Source organism: Gekko japonicus, unplaced genomic scaffold (assembly GCF_001447785.1).
Source record: "Gekko japonicus isolate JY-2015 unplaced genomic scaffold, Gekko_japonicus_V1.1 scaffold815, whole genome shotgun sequence".
In the NCBI taxonomy this organism is placed as follows: domain Eukaryota; kingdom Metazoa; phylum Chordata; class Lepidosauria; order Squamata; family Gekkonidae; genus Gekko; species Gekko japonicus.
Window position 1 is genome coordinate 588,277 of NW_015161974.1, and position 13,984 is coordinate 602,260.

Genomic DNA, 13,984 nt, shown 5'->3' on the forward strand with positions numbered 1-13,984 from the left:
TGATCACCCCAGGTTTTGGAATGGAGCAGGCTGACCTGTAGAGATGGCAACTCTGGGTTAGGAAATTCCTGGAGATTTGGTGGTGGAGTCTGGAGAGGGACCTCAACAGGGTATAATGCCCATAGAATCCACTCTCCAAAGCAGCCATTTTCTCTAGGGAAACTGATCACTGTAGTCTGGAGTTCAGCCGTAATTCCAGGAGGTATCCAGGCCCCACCTGGAGGTTGGCAACCCAACATCCCTGGATTAGTCAGGCCCAGAGACCCCACCCCCTTTTAGACCAAACAATAGATAAAGGAGACACGGACTTTTCATCCTGTAGGTTGCCTGCCAAGAAAACCCAATCACTTCTCGGAATCAAAAGCAAGTAATTTGGTGTAGAAGAGAAGGAAAGAAAGGAATCCTGGGGGAGGTAGGTTACCAACCTCCAGGTGGGGCCTGGATGTCTCTTGGAAATGAAATTCATTTCCAGACTACTCCCCTGGAGGAAATGGCAGTTTTGGAGGGTGGGCTGTATGGAATTAAGTTCTTGCTGAGCCCACTCCTCTCTCCAAACGCCACCCTCCCCAGCCACTGGCCCCAAATCTGCAAGAATTTCCCAAGGAGGAGGCGGTGAACCTATGGACAAGGGAACCCCTAGAGAACACTATGGCACTCCCGATGTTGCACATCATGGTGCTGTGAGCCCTTGTAATTAGGCATTTGATGTAGGATCTTTTTGCATCATCAGAACAGAGCTATCATCACCACTACTAACTGTTCTGCAATGTGCAGCGGCAGAGTGCTACAGTCTGATTTTTTAGGGCACGCTCTTAGTATAATTATATGTGGAAGGAGTGGCTCTGAATAGGAATGGGAAGGCAGAACTTGCACCTACACAAACCATATGAATTAAAGCAGTGATCTAGATCCATACACACCATTTAAATTGAACTGCAATAGTTTCAGCTGCAGGAATCGAAGTGGTTCATTGTGGTTTCCCATCCCGAGTTCGGAGCAGATGTGCCCACTCAAGCCTCCGCCACCCCCCACGGATCCCTCACTTACCCATGGAGGCGGCAGAGGGCCTCTTCTGGCCTCCTCCGGTCCGCAGCATTTCGGCGCTGGCCCAGGAAGGCAGCAGGGGGGGCTCTCCTGGCCTCCTCTGGGTAGCAGCGCTCCGGCGCTGGCCCAGGGAGGCGGCAGGGGGGCTCTCCTGGCTTCCTCTGGGCAGCAGCGCTCCAGCACTGGCCCAGGGAGATGGCGGTGGGGGCTCTCCTGGCCTCCTCTGGGCCGCAGCACTCCGGCGTGGGCCCCGAAAAGGCGGTGACGGGCGTCCCCAGGGCCACAGCACTCCGGCACTGGCCCTGGGAAGGCAGCAACGGGCTCCTCGGGCCTCCCTGGGGCTGCAGCGCTTCAGCGCGGGCCTGGAACGCCGGCGACAGGCCGTAGCGGGGGGGGGAGCTGGGGGCGGGGCTTACTACCGCCGCCATTTTGCCAGCTCCTGGGCTCTCGGAGCAGCGCTCCGGCGTGCTCTAGCCCCAAAAGACCCCTGCTTTAAACAATTGTATTAACAATCTCTTGCTACTCATAGTTTTAGTTTGTTCCCATCCCCAAACCCTATAGGTGTGTGTAGTTTAGAAAAGCAATTAAAAATGTTGTTTTTTTAAAAAAAGAGAGATAAGTGCAAAGTCCTACACTTACGTACAAAAAAAATCTAAGGAACAGATATAGAATAGGAGGGACTTGGCTTGACAGCAGCTTATGTGAAAGGGATCTAGGTGTTCTGGTTGATCACAAGCTAAACATGGGCCTGCAGTGCAATGTGACTGCGAAGAAAGCTAATGCAATCTTAGGATGCATTAACAGAAGCACTGTGTCCAGATCACGAGAGGTGGTAGTGCATTGCGATTTGTGAATAACCAGTTCAATAGCTAGATTTATCCAAAGAACTGTGTGGAAGGATGTTGACAAGCTCAAGCGTGTCCAGAAAAGGGCAACTAGGATGGTGAGAGGGTTAGAATTCAAGCCTTATGAGGAAAAGCTGAAAGAGTTGGGTATGTTTAGCCTGGGAAAGAGAAGGTTTAGAGGGGAGATGATTGCAGCCTTCAAATATTTGAAGGGCTGTCATGTAGAAGATGGAGCAGATCTACTCTCTCTTGCTCTGGATTGCAAGACTAATGGGTGGAAATTACAAGGGAGTCAATACCGGCTAAATATCAGGAGAAACTTCCTAACTGTAAGAGTGGTTGAGCGGAGGAACAGACTGCCATAGGAGGTGGTAGATGCTCCTTCGCTGGACTTTTTCAAGTGGAGCTTGGACAACCATCTTTCGGATATGTTATAGGGCTATCTTTTGGATATGCTCCTGCAGAGTGCAGGGGGTTGGACTAGATGACCTGCAAGGTCCCTTCCAACTCTAACATTCTATGATTTTACGTGAAATCTTCCGCAGTAGATTTTTCTTCACCAGGTGCAAACCCGAAGGGTTTTTTCTCCTTTCTCTGTGTTTTCAGAATTCCCATTTTTAGTGAGTTCTGAAAATGCGGCGTAAGGAGGAGAAAATTTTGGGTTTGCGCCTGGTGAGGAAAAATCTACTGTGGAAAATTTCACATAACGCGCAGTTTCAAAAACATCAATGTGGGCAATTTCATGACTGCGGAAATGGTCTCTGCTTCTCTTTTTAAACTTTAATTTTTTATTTTTGCTTCTCACTTGCCTTGAAAGCCCCTTGCTTGCGTCATCAGAAGTCAGTTGCAACTTAATGCCTATTTACATACATACACACACTCACACTCATGCCAGGACAACTGTCACTAGCCTGTCTACTTTCTACATGTGAGGCTTTTGCCAAAGGCACAGTAGCAGGGTCAATATGGAAGCTGCCATTGACTTTACTCCTCATTCTGACATGAAGGGAGGAGGAAAAAGTTGAAAGCCAAGAAAAAGAATATTAGTGTTCTTTTAAGGGGGAAGAGATCCAGATTGCTTCTTTGCTCTTAAGGCTCTGGGATATCTCCAAAATGCAGCTTCTATCCAAGGCTCACATTAGAACTTTAGGAGAGAAGAACCAGGGTAAGGCAAGAAATATCTAGATTACCTCAGAGGACTAAAGAGGTTGTGTCTAAAAACTGGCAAGGGTGCTCCTAAGAGAAACCCACAGGCTGAGATCAGGGGGTACGGAGGAGAAATCCAAGAAGGGCAATAAAACCTCAAAGGATTGATGCATTGCGATTTGTGAATAACCAGTTCAATGGCTAGATTTATCCAAAGAACTGTCTGGGAGTATGTCATAGGCTTGCAAAAATCCAGGGTAATTTGGGACTTCTTTCCTTGGTACAGATGCCTCCCCTGTGGAATATCCCAAACTGCTTCTGAAACTCTCTTCATTTAAAAAGCAATTTGCTCCTTGATCTGAACGCTGGGGAATTAACTCACAAAAATCCAGACTGAGCATCCTTTAAATATATATATATTCTGCGTCTGATTACTACACACTGTGATAATCAGTAATCTCCAGAACTCCTAGAAATGTCTGCTGTAGCTTTTGGCGCCTGTATCACCTGCTTTTCTAGTTTTATTTAAAAATAGCGTCGTCCCCCACACCAAGAAAGGAAAAATAACTAGAGGCATACCAATGTTATCACACGTTCAAGTGCCCACTCTGGAAGTCAGAAAGTCTTCTTTCTGTCTAAAATGCGGTAGGCAGGAGCTGCTTGGCAAGGCTGTAAATCCTGTCAGCCAGATTCCATCTGGGTGGAAAATCATGTTACTGATGGAAATGGGTTTCCTATTGAAACCACTGAAAATCAAAACAGAATACGGCGAGCAATCTACTCAGAAGTAAATCCTATGTTATTCTTGGAAAGTGTTACTCCCAGGCAAGTGTGCTTATGTTTGCAGCCACAGTAACTAAACTCATACAATTAATCTCAATCAGAGAGAATATGAATTGGTTTTTTAAAAAATAAATAAAACAGACAGAATATGAAAACAAATTAAAAAATAACACTTTCTGTGCGTTTCCCTACTGCTCAAGAAAAACAAGTCAAAAACCTTCTTGGGTTTATAAACTAGTTAAGTTCATAAGAAGAACCCCGCTACATAATGCCCCTATATAAATCAATGGTGCAACCTCATTTGGAATACTGTGTGCAGTTCTGGTCACCACACCTTAAAAAGGATATTATAGCTTTGGAAAAAGTGCAGAAAAGGGCAACTCGAATGATAAAAGGGTTGGAACACTTTCCCTATGAGGAAAGGTTAAAGCGCTTAGGGCTCTTTAGCTTGGAGAAAAGACGACTGAGGGGTGACATGATCGAGGTTTATAAGATTATGCATGGGAAAGAGCAGGTAAAGAAAGAGGTACTTTTCTCCCTTTCTCACAATACAAGAACCCGTGGGCACTCCATGAAATTGCTGAGCGGTCGGGTTAGAACGGATAGAAGGAAGTACTTCTTCACCCAAAGAGTGATTAACACTTGGAATTCACTGCCACAGGAAGTGGTGGCAGCTACAAGCATGGACGGCTTCAAAAGGGAATTAGATAAGCATATGGAGCAGAGGTCCATCAGTGGCTATTAGCCACAAGGTATAGATAGGGACTCTGGGGCAAGTGATGCTCTGTCATCTTGGTGCTTGGGGGGGGTAAACAGTGGGAGGGCTTCTAATGTCCTGGCCCCACTGGTGGACCACCTGATGGCACTGGTATTTCTGGCCACTATGTGATACAGAGTGTTGGACTGGATGGGCCTTTGGCCTGATCCAACATTGGCATCTCTTATGTTCTTATGTTCTTACATCAGGCTGGTGGTCCATCTAGTCCAGCATCCTGCCTCACACAGTGGCCAACCAGTTCCTATGGAGGGCCAACAACTGAGGCGTTCCCCTGATGTTGGCCTCCTGGATTTACCCTACAGCTGCCTCCTGGCACTGGGGTTCAAAGGCTGACTCCCTCTGAATGTGGAGGTTCCCTTTAGTTGCCATAGCTACTAGCCACTGATAGACCTCTGCTCCACAAATCTATCTAATCTCCTTTTAAAGCTGTCTACACCTGTGGCCATCACTACATCCTCTGGCAACACATTACATATTTTAATCACTCACTGTGTAAAGATTCCATGCTCATTTAGATCTTTAGCTAGCAACAAGAACATATTAGACAGAGAGTGAGAATATGCAGCAGGCACAATCCAGCTCATGACTGAACAAGCTTCATGACCGATATCAATAGACTTTCAGCATGCATAAGTTTGCACTGGTCCTGTGCAATCTTTAATGCTCTGTACACCCTTTTGAAATTGCTGCAATATCATCCCAAGGTATTCCCACTTGGCTTGGAGTCTGGGCAAGCTTCTCTGCTTGTGGTGTCTCAGAAGTTATAACAGTAAATTGGCTACTCATTCCTAACTTGGTGGTGATTTAAGCGAAGACACCAAATCAATAATTAAGCCTATCAGTCCTCCTCGTATGTGGAAAAGAGGTTTGCTTCCCTGCAAGGGTAGGGATGGGGTGGGGGGAGAGACTCCTGCCTGCCAACTTGCCCAGATGGGTAATGAATCAATGATTCTGCTTTAGGCCCTGGAAGCAGGCTGGTTTCTAATCCCTTAACCTCTAACAAATGCACTCACAGAACAGGGTGTGCGTGACATGAACAATTCCCAAATTCTGGAGAGGTTTGCCGTGTTGTAGGAAAATTCTGAACAGCAAAAGGCACAGCCACTGGCAATTAGAGCAGCCAAAATGGTACTAGATGGGCCAGTGGTCTTACTTGGTGGTCTTTATGGTCCTGTTTGGAATGTTCATATCTTCATAACCTCGTCCACTGGCTTGAGCAGAGGCAATGCATGCAGTCATTTGCACCACTAGAAAGTGGGGATCATGGTTGCCCACGATGGCACATGAGATAACGGTGGAACCACCACTGCCAGCTGATGACTACAAAGTGGGCAGTGGTACATGTGAGCTTACTGGGAAGAAGAAGGAGAAGAAGAAGAAGAAGAAGAGTTGGTTTTTATACCCTGCTTTCCTCTACCTTAAAAGGGTAAAGGTTTCCCTTGCTCGAAAACCAGTCGAATCTGACTCTAGGGTTGCGGTGCTCATCTCCGTTTCCAAGCCGAAAAGCCAGCACTGTCTGAAGACGTTTCCATGGTCATGTGGCCAGCATGACTAAACGCCAAGGCGCATGGAATGCTGTTACCTTCCCACTGAAGCGGTACCTATTTATCTACTTGCAATTTCTTGCTTTCAAACAGCTAGGTTGGCAGGAGCTGGAACCAGAGACGGGAGCTCACTCCGTCATGCGGCACTCAGGTCTCGAACAGCTGAACTACCAAACTTCCAGCCTGCAGTTCAGCGTCTTAACCACTTGAGCTACTGCAACTCCTTCCTCTACCTTAAGGAGTCTCAAATCGACTTACTCTTGCCTTTCCCTTCCTCTCTCCACAACACAGGCACCTTGTGAGGTAGGTGGGGCTCAGAGAGTTCTGAGAGAACTGTGACTGGCCCAGGGTCACTCAGTAAGCCTCAGGGGAGGAGTGGGGAATCAAATCCAGTTCTCCACTACACCACACTGGCAAACATAACAATGGCTGAATGAGGATGGAAAGAGGTTCAGATGCAGTGTTGAGTGGGTAGTGCAGTGCAGGCACAAGGCAATTATGTTGTTGGGTACTGTTGAGACACAGGGCGATTTCTCACTAGAGCTGCCTCGCAGCACAGCGCCGTTTGCCTCGACACAAACATGGCAATTTCACACCCGAAGCTCTGGGGCTGCATTCTGACTCGGGGCTTCCCCCGATTTCCTCCGCAGTTTCGTGATCCTGGTTTTTGAGGATCATGAAACTGCGGAGGAAATCGGGCGAAGCCCTGAGTCAAATGCAGCCCCGCAGCCTCGGGTGTGAAATTGACATGTTTGTGTTGGGCGAACGGCGCTGTGCTGCGAGGCAGCTCTAGTGAGAAATCGCCCACAATCTGCTACAGGCCATTTGCTGGCCTTGCAAATTGATTGGTCCAGTCAGATGTTCAGCATGGAAGCAACTAGAGGTGTTGTGTTTTTTGCAAATGTGTTCAGCAGTTAAATTTACCTTGTTCAACTGCAGTGGTCAGATGTGAGCTGATTACTGGGTTGGTATGGCTCAGTGCCGAATGACTCGTAAGCCTGCTGAAGTTTGCATCATTTTCCCCCCAAAATGATGTTTTCGCCTGTATGGAAAGACCACCAATCCCAACTGATCGACAGCCATTAATGTTGCTAAGGACTACTTAGATGAACACCAAATTGTAGGTTATTTCCCTCCCCAAACCCACTGTGTTTATTTATGACTGATTTATCTGATTTGTGACTGAATTAACTGTCTATTTAAACAACTGCCTGCTGAGCAGAACAACAGAGAAGCAAGGACAGGGAGAGGGAGCAGGAGTTAATTAAGCTGTGTGAAAATGAGCGTGCACACACAAAGCCAGTTGTGCTGTGATGTTAGGAAGGGAACACAGTGAACCAACCTGCCAAACAGCCACAAACGGCTCCATGAGCAGACGAATGGTGGTGGAAAGCACTGTCAAGTTGCAGCCAACTGCAACTTGTAACCCCTCATGGGATTGTCAAGGCAACAGGTGAACAGAGGTGGTTTGCCATTGCCTTCCTCTGTATAGTGACTCTGGTACCCTTTGGGTGTCTCCCATACAAGTACTAACCATAGTCGACCCTGCTTGGCTTCCAGGATCTCATGAGATCAGGCTAGCCTGGGCCATCCAAATCAGGTCACAGCGAATGATTAGTCAACCCCAAAATCAGCTCCACGTTTGTGAGTGATGAACAGATTGTAAGCTGAACCCACGGGCATTTGAGCAACACTACAAGTAATCTTCTGCTGTTGGGAGGACTGTGATGGGGGGGGGCTACCTAAGGAGGGGCAAGGAGCTGTGGGAAATCCCCAGCCCTCTGGCTTCTGAGATTTCAGCAGGCATGGTTTGGACCTTTCAAGCCTCAGCCATAAGGACTAGAGGCTTGGTTCATTAAATGAGAGGTGATATGATAACCATCTTCATGTACTTGGGCTGTCATATAGAGGATGGTGCAGAGTTCTTTTCTGCTGCCCCAGAAGGTCAGACCAGAACCAACAGGTTGAAATTAAATCAGAAGAGTTTTTGTTTAAACATTAGGAAGAACTTCCTGACAGTTAGAGCGGGTCCTCAGTGGAACAGGCTTCTTCGGGAGGTGGTGGGCTCTCCTTCTTTGGAGGTTTTTACATGGCGGCTAAATGGCCATCTGACAGCAGTGCTGATTCTGTGAACTTCAGCAGATCATGAGAAGGGAGGGCAGGAAGGGTTGCACCAGAGCTTAGTTCTCAAGGCCCTTTCTTACATGCCCAGGGAAATGCCGATTGCCATTTTAGGGGTCAGGAAGCAATTGTTCTCCATGCCAGTTTGGCCGGGGATCCTGGAGGTTTTTTGCCATCTCCTTGGCATGGAACAGTGGTCACTGGGGGTTGTTGGTGTATAAGTTTCAGCACCTAGATCTCTAGGATCTACCTGACAGCTGACAGCTGTGATAATCTAGTTTCAGCCAGTTTGGACTGGGCAGAGCTGAGGCACAGTCAGAATGAGTCAGCACTGTTCTGATTGGCTGGTCATGTGTATATATGTAGCAATGTACCACTGTATATTTCCCCTTGATGGTGGATGGAGTCTGGTGAAGCACTTTGTTGGAGAGCTGTAAATACTGTAAATAAATTCCTGTATATAGTTACCACTGGACTAAGTGTGGTTTACTATTGGAAGCCTCTGGTGAGTGAAAGACTGCTGAGAGTGCAAACGTGACTGAGGTGTGGGCGGGACATATTTGTGAATGCCCTGCATTGTGTAGGGGGTTGGACTAGATGACCCTGGAAGTCCCTTCCAACGCTATGATTCTATGGTTCTAAGCTGAGATGTACAGACAGCTGATTTCTTTCTCTGGTCACAGCACATTCAATGCTTTTTCTCGAGGGCTTTTATCCTTCAGCTCTCATAGACTTGAGCTGAGTGGAAGATCAGCTGGGACACAGAGAAGGTGCTGGCAATCCAACGACTCCACATTTTCCTTCAAACTTCTGGCTGTACTTTCAGTCCCTTCTTCATCAGCACAGCTGTTCACATACATAGAGAGAAGTATTTGCAAATGGAACACTATAAATCTTGGAGGATTCCAAGCAACCAGCTCCCATTTGCAAATTAAGCAGCGACCTCTAATTCTCCAAAGGGCTTTTTAAAAAAACCCCAGAGCTATTGAGAAAGGCAGAACCCATTAAAAGTTGGGCCTTGAGGTAGAATCAGTCCAATTAATAATGCTTATTGTCTATGTAGCACTTCCGGTGTCCAGTACACCTTGCTTAGATTCACCCTTGCAAGAAATGGTTCTATTCTCTCCCTGTCACCAAAGGAGATAGGAGCTAAGGCGAGGAAAACTGTTCAGTGAGACTGTAGCTGGTATTTAAAAACAGGTAGTCTCCTAAAAACAGGCAGAGTGGGAGGCAAAAAGGGCCCTGACCAGTGTTCCCTCTAAGCTGAGTTAGTGTGAGCCAGCTCACAGTATTTTAGCCTCTGGCTCACACGGTTTTGTCTTAGCTCAGGAAGGATGGCTGCAGAGCAAACTAATTGATGCAATAGCCAAATTGCTCACTCACAACTTTAATGTCAGGAGCTCACAAAACAGAATTCTTGCTCACAAGACTCCACAGCTTAGTGGGAACATTGGCCCTGACCCCCACTGCTCCCACCACTCGCTGACAGAGGGGCCAGAGAAGGTGCAGGCTTGCCATGTTCGCCCACCTGCATCAGGTGGGGGCCAGCATTTCCTGGCAGTGGTGGCTTATTCCCACTTTGCACCTGTCCACCACGTTCAGGGCAGGGACTGGGAACCTGTGGTGGCAGCAGTTGCCACTCACCCCTTGTGGGGGCCACCAGCTAGTGATGGTGGTGGTATGGGCTTCCACCCACTCTGTGCAGGGATACCCCAGGGTCAGAGCAGCCTCTGTGGTGGGGGCAGTATGAGTTGTATTCCCCAACGTCTCTTCTGTCTCTCAGCTTGAGATGGAAATGGAAAGCCAGCATGGCGGAGGAGCTAGAATGTCAGAAGACTAGGATCTGGGAGACCCAGGTTTGAATCCCCATTCTGCCATGGAAGGCTGCTGGGTGACCGTGGGCCAGTCACACACACTCAGCTTAACCTGCCTCACAGGGTTGTTTTGAAGATAAAATGGAGGAAAGAAGAACAACGTATGCCACTTTGGATCCCCACTGGGGAGAAAAAATAGGGTGTAAATGTCTAAATAAATAAATATGTCTTTAAAAGTACAAACTATTTCAGGACTGGCAACGGTCTCAGCACAGTGCTTGTCCTCCCTCCGATCCCTGCCCCCATCCACAAAAAGACTGCTTAAAATGATTCTAATGACAATCTGCCTTAGAATATAGAATGTGTTTAATTGGTGGAAGCTATGATCACTACACTTACAGCGACATAGATACTCCTCGTGTGTGTGTGTGTATCTATCTATCTATCTATCTATCTATCTATCTATCTATCTATCTATCTATCTATCTATCATCCATCTATCATCTATCATCCATCTATCATCCATCTATCCATCCATCTATCCATCTATCCATCCATCTATCCATCCATCCATCCATCCATCCATCCATCCATCCATCCATCCATCCATCTAGAATGATGGCAAAGAGCCCTCTGGTGGTGCAGAGGTGGGTGAAACGGTAAGGGAAAATGGAGTGAAAGAGCTCAGCATCCCCACGTAGATCTTTCATTTCAGCTGAAAACGCCTCTACATCCATTGTAGCAATGAATGCACAGTGGGGGGAATCGTGTGTGGAAGTCACATTTGTTAATCAGGATAAGCCAGCTTGAAAGGAACAGGAGTCTAGAAGCTCTCAGCTCTGAGAGGGATGGACTGACCACGTTTCTGCTAGTGTTCTCTGCAGCTGGCCAAGACACGGATGCCTAAGGGACTCTGCTAAGCCATGCAGCTCAGCTACTTTGTCGGGGATGCTCTTCAGCTGTCTCTTATAAGATTCTTGCTTTAAGACGCCACTAAGTTTGTTTTCCCTGACCTGGAAGGCCCAGGCTAGCCCAAGGTCATCAGATCTTAGAAGCTAAGCAGAGTCATACCTGGTTAGTACTTGGACGGGAGACCACCAAGGAAGTCCAGGGTCACTGCACAGAACCAGGCAATGGCTCACCACTTCTATTCACCTTGAAAACCCTGCAAGGCTCCCATGAATCAGCTGCAGCTTGATGGCACTTTCCACCACAAGTTGGTTCACTTTGGGGGTAATAGTGTATCAATGCATCTTCTGCAGAATGACTCATTCTTGTCCAGGCGTGTAAGCATGCAGGTTTCACTTCAAGAAGGGCCTTCTGCCTGGGCAGAGAGGACTGAGTTACATAAAAATTCTTCATTTTTAAAATATTTTATTCTCCTTTCATATTTCACATTTTCAAATAATTTGCACCACACACACACACACACACACACACACAGCTCTAGGGACAGGTGACAGGAAAAGAGAGGCCGCACAGGGGTCGTATTTGATCCCATGAGGACTAGGAACTTCCTCGTAAAGAAAATGAAAGCTAAGAATTTCTGGATGGTTCGTTTTAGACTTGAGCCAGATTCTTCTGAATCATGAAGAAGTTTGCAGTAAAGAATCTTATTGTCAAACTGCTTTTGCAAGTTGTGCAGGAACACAGCAGTTTTGTCTATTTTTCATCCAGGTTCTAGACAACAAGCCCTGCTCAACAAGCACCACTGTGCAAAAGCCGGGTTTTCAAAGCTCATGGGAGCTGTGAACTCCTTGAGCTATTATGCGGAGCCAAAGGAAGCCACAGAGACTTTACTCATACGCGTATTCAAAATTGCAAGTGGCTTTTGATAACAGCACATACACAACACACACACACAAGAAAGATAGATTGGATTGTGCTCTGAGACATTCCATTCCTCTACAGCTCTCTAAACCTACAAGTGACACAGAACCCTGCTCAACAGATGCCAATCAAAAGGACACATGAACACATAAACCTGCCTTTTTCTGAGTCAACCCATTGGTCCGTCAACATTTGGACCTTGTACCCAGTTCTGCAGGCTCTCGTGTGGAGGTCTTTTGCATCACCTGCTACATGCTCTACTTAACTGGAGATCTTGAGAACTGGAGCTGGGACTTTTTGCATGCACTGAGCCATGGCTACCTCCTAAAGGAGAGCAGCACATGGGTAGAGTCCTACCTTGAGAAACAGGGCCCCCTTTGAAGCCAAGGAGTCTGTTCCTTTTCCGTTGGGATAACAGTGATAGGCAGCATCCATGACTGGATAGCGACTGGCAAAAAGCAGGCCACTGTTCACAAACTTAAAGGTACAGCAGCCGTGGCAACTGTAGACCCCAACATCATAGAGAACATATTCAAAATAATGGTGGAGCTGTTCTTTCAACTTCTCCGCTGCCCTTTTGTCAAACACTTCCTGCAAGCACAGGAAGTCCAAGTTGGCAGGGAAGAAAGCGGAGATCTCATGGTCAAAGGCCTCGTCTGTGTTCTTCTTCTTTCGCACGGAAGTCTTCTTCATGAGCGAGGCCTTGTAAAGGAGCTTGCTGTTGACGGTGCTTTGGTCTACCGTGCCATCTCCAGCCCGTGCCTTTACTAGGGACTCTCGCGAGGCAGTGTAGCTATCCAGACTCCCAGAATCCCCTTCTTTCTGCTTATGATTTGGGGTCTGTCCTTTTAGGCTCTCTGCTTCAGATTCTGGTGAGCGGTCTGCTGGCCCCCTGCTGTTCATCTGCCCCCCTGTGCCATCAGCTTCTGGGTCTGAAATGTGGCCGTTATCCTCTCCACCTATCCGCACAATGCACGTGTTCCCATCTTCTCCCTCATTGGTTTCCCCTCCAACTTTGGCATCTTTGCTCTCTTCACTGTTGTTTGAACCCGAGTTATCCCCTTTGTACTCCATGGATGTTGTTCTTTTGATGCCTGCACTGACGGCTCGGTTATTGCTATCACCACTTTGAGGGGAGACCAGGCTGCTGAAGCTGGCTGCACTGATGGACGTGTTGGTGGGGGAATCGATGTAGATCTTGATCTGAGGCCTGCTTGCCCCATTCCGGATCCTTCGCCCAACTTCCTTAGCTCGTGTTTGCGTATTGAACACATTGTTGAATCTCGCCAAGGAGTCCGGGAGGAGGCAAACATTGGCGCTGCCAAAGCAAAAGCTTTTCCCGTTGCTGGCGGCTTTCCACTCGGTGAGCAACGTGCTCCCATTGATTTGGCCTTTGTCCTGTAGCCTGGAATAAACATATGGTCGTCGGGCAGACTGGAGGGGGGACCATAGCAGGAAACCAATTATGGCAAATGGAAGGGAGATCACGAGCAGTGCTAGGTAGATGGGAGTGGTGATGAAGATACAGAGAGCGTGGAAGTAACATGGGTCATCTGCCCTTTGGCGCTTCTCGTACGTAGTAGGCACAAACGAGGCCACGAGCCGGTCTCCGAGCCAATAGCATGGGAAGATTAAGCCCCAGGAGAAAGAATGCAGCGCTGATAGAAAGCCGTTGGGAAATGGGGAAGTGTATAAAACCATTGCAACTCCGTTGGGACTCCCTTTCAGGACTTTCTACATGGTGTCACCTCTGTCAGCCATCCATCAGGACACTTGTTAGTGGACGGGGGGAGGGGGGGCTCCTGATAAGGTTGCGGTCAGCAGTTATCACCTTAGGCACACCATTTCATTTTGTTATCGTAAGAAGAAAGGGAGTCAATGGGTCCTTCGGGCTGTTGGAGTCTGCGTGCTTCAGAATGTTTCATTGCTCACAGCAACAAGCCATTCCAGACCAGTAAGAAAGATCACCTGCAAAGACAAAAAGGAGAAAATGCCACAGTCTGTCAGTAATTTAAAGGAGGACACAGAAAAATCCAAGAGCTTGGAGGTAACATGGGTCATCTGCCCTTTGGAGCTTCT

General features: G+C 47.6%; 1 protein-coding gene across 1 annotated transcript in view; it reads right to left on the bottom strand.

The window, feature by feature from the left end:
* Positions 1 to 13,606, bottom strand: part of SMPD3 (sphingomyelin phosphodiesterase 3) — a 71,804-nt gene extending 58,198 nt beyond the window's left edge. The window contains exon 1 of the mRNA XM_015429711.1: positions 12,263 to 13,606. Within this exon, the coding sequence (XP_015285197.1) occupies positions 12,263 to 13,606 (1,344 nt within the window). The remainder of the gene's footprint in view (positions 1 to 12,262) is intronic.
* Positions 13,607 to 13,984: the final 378 nt, after the last annotated feature.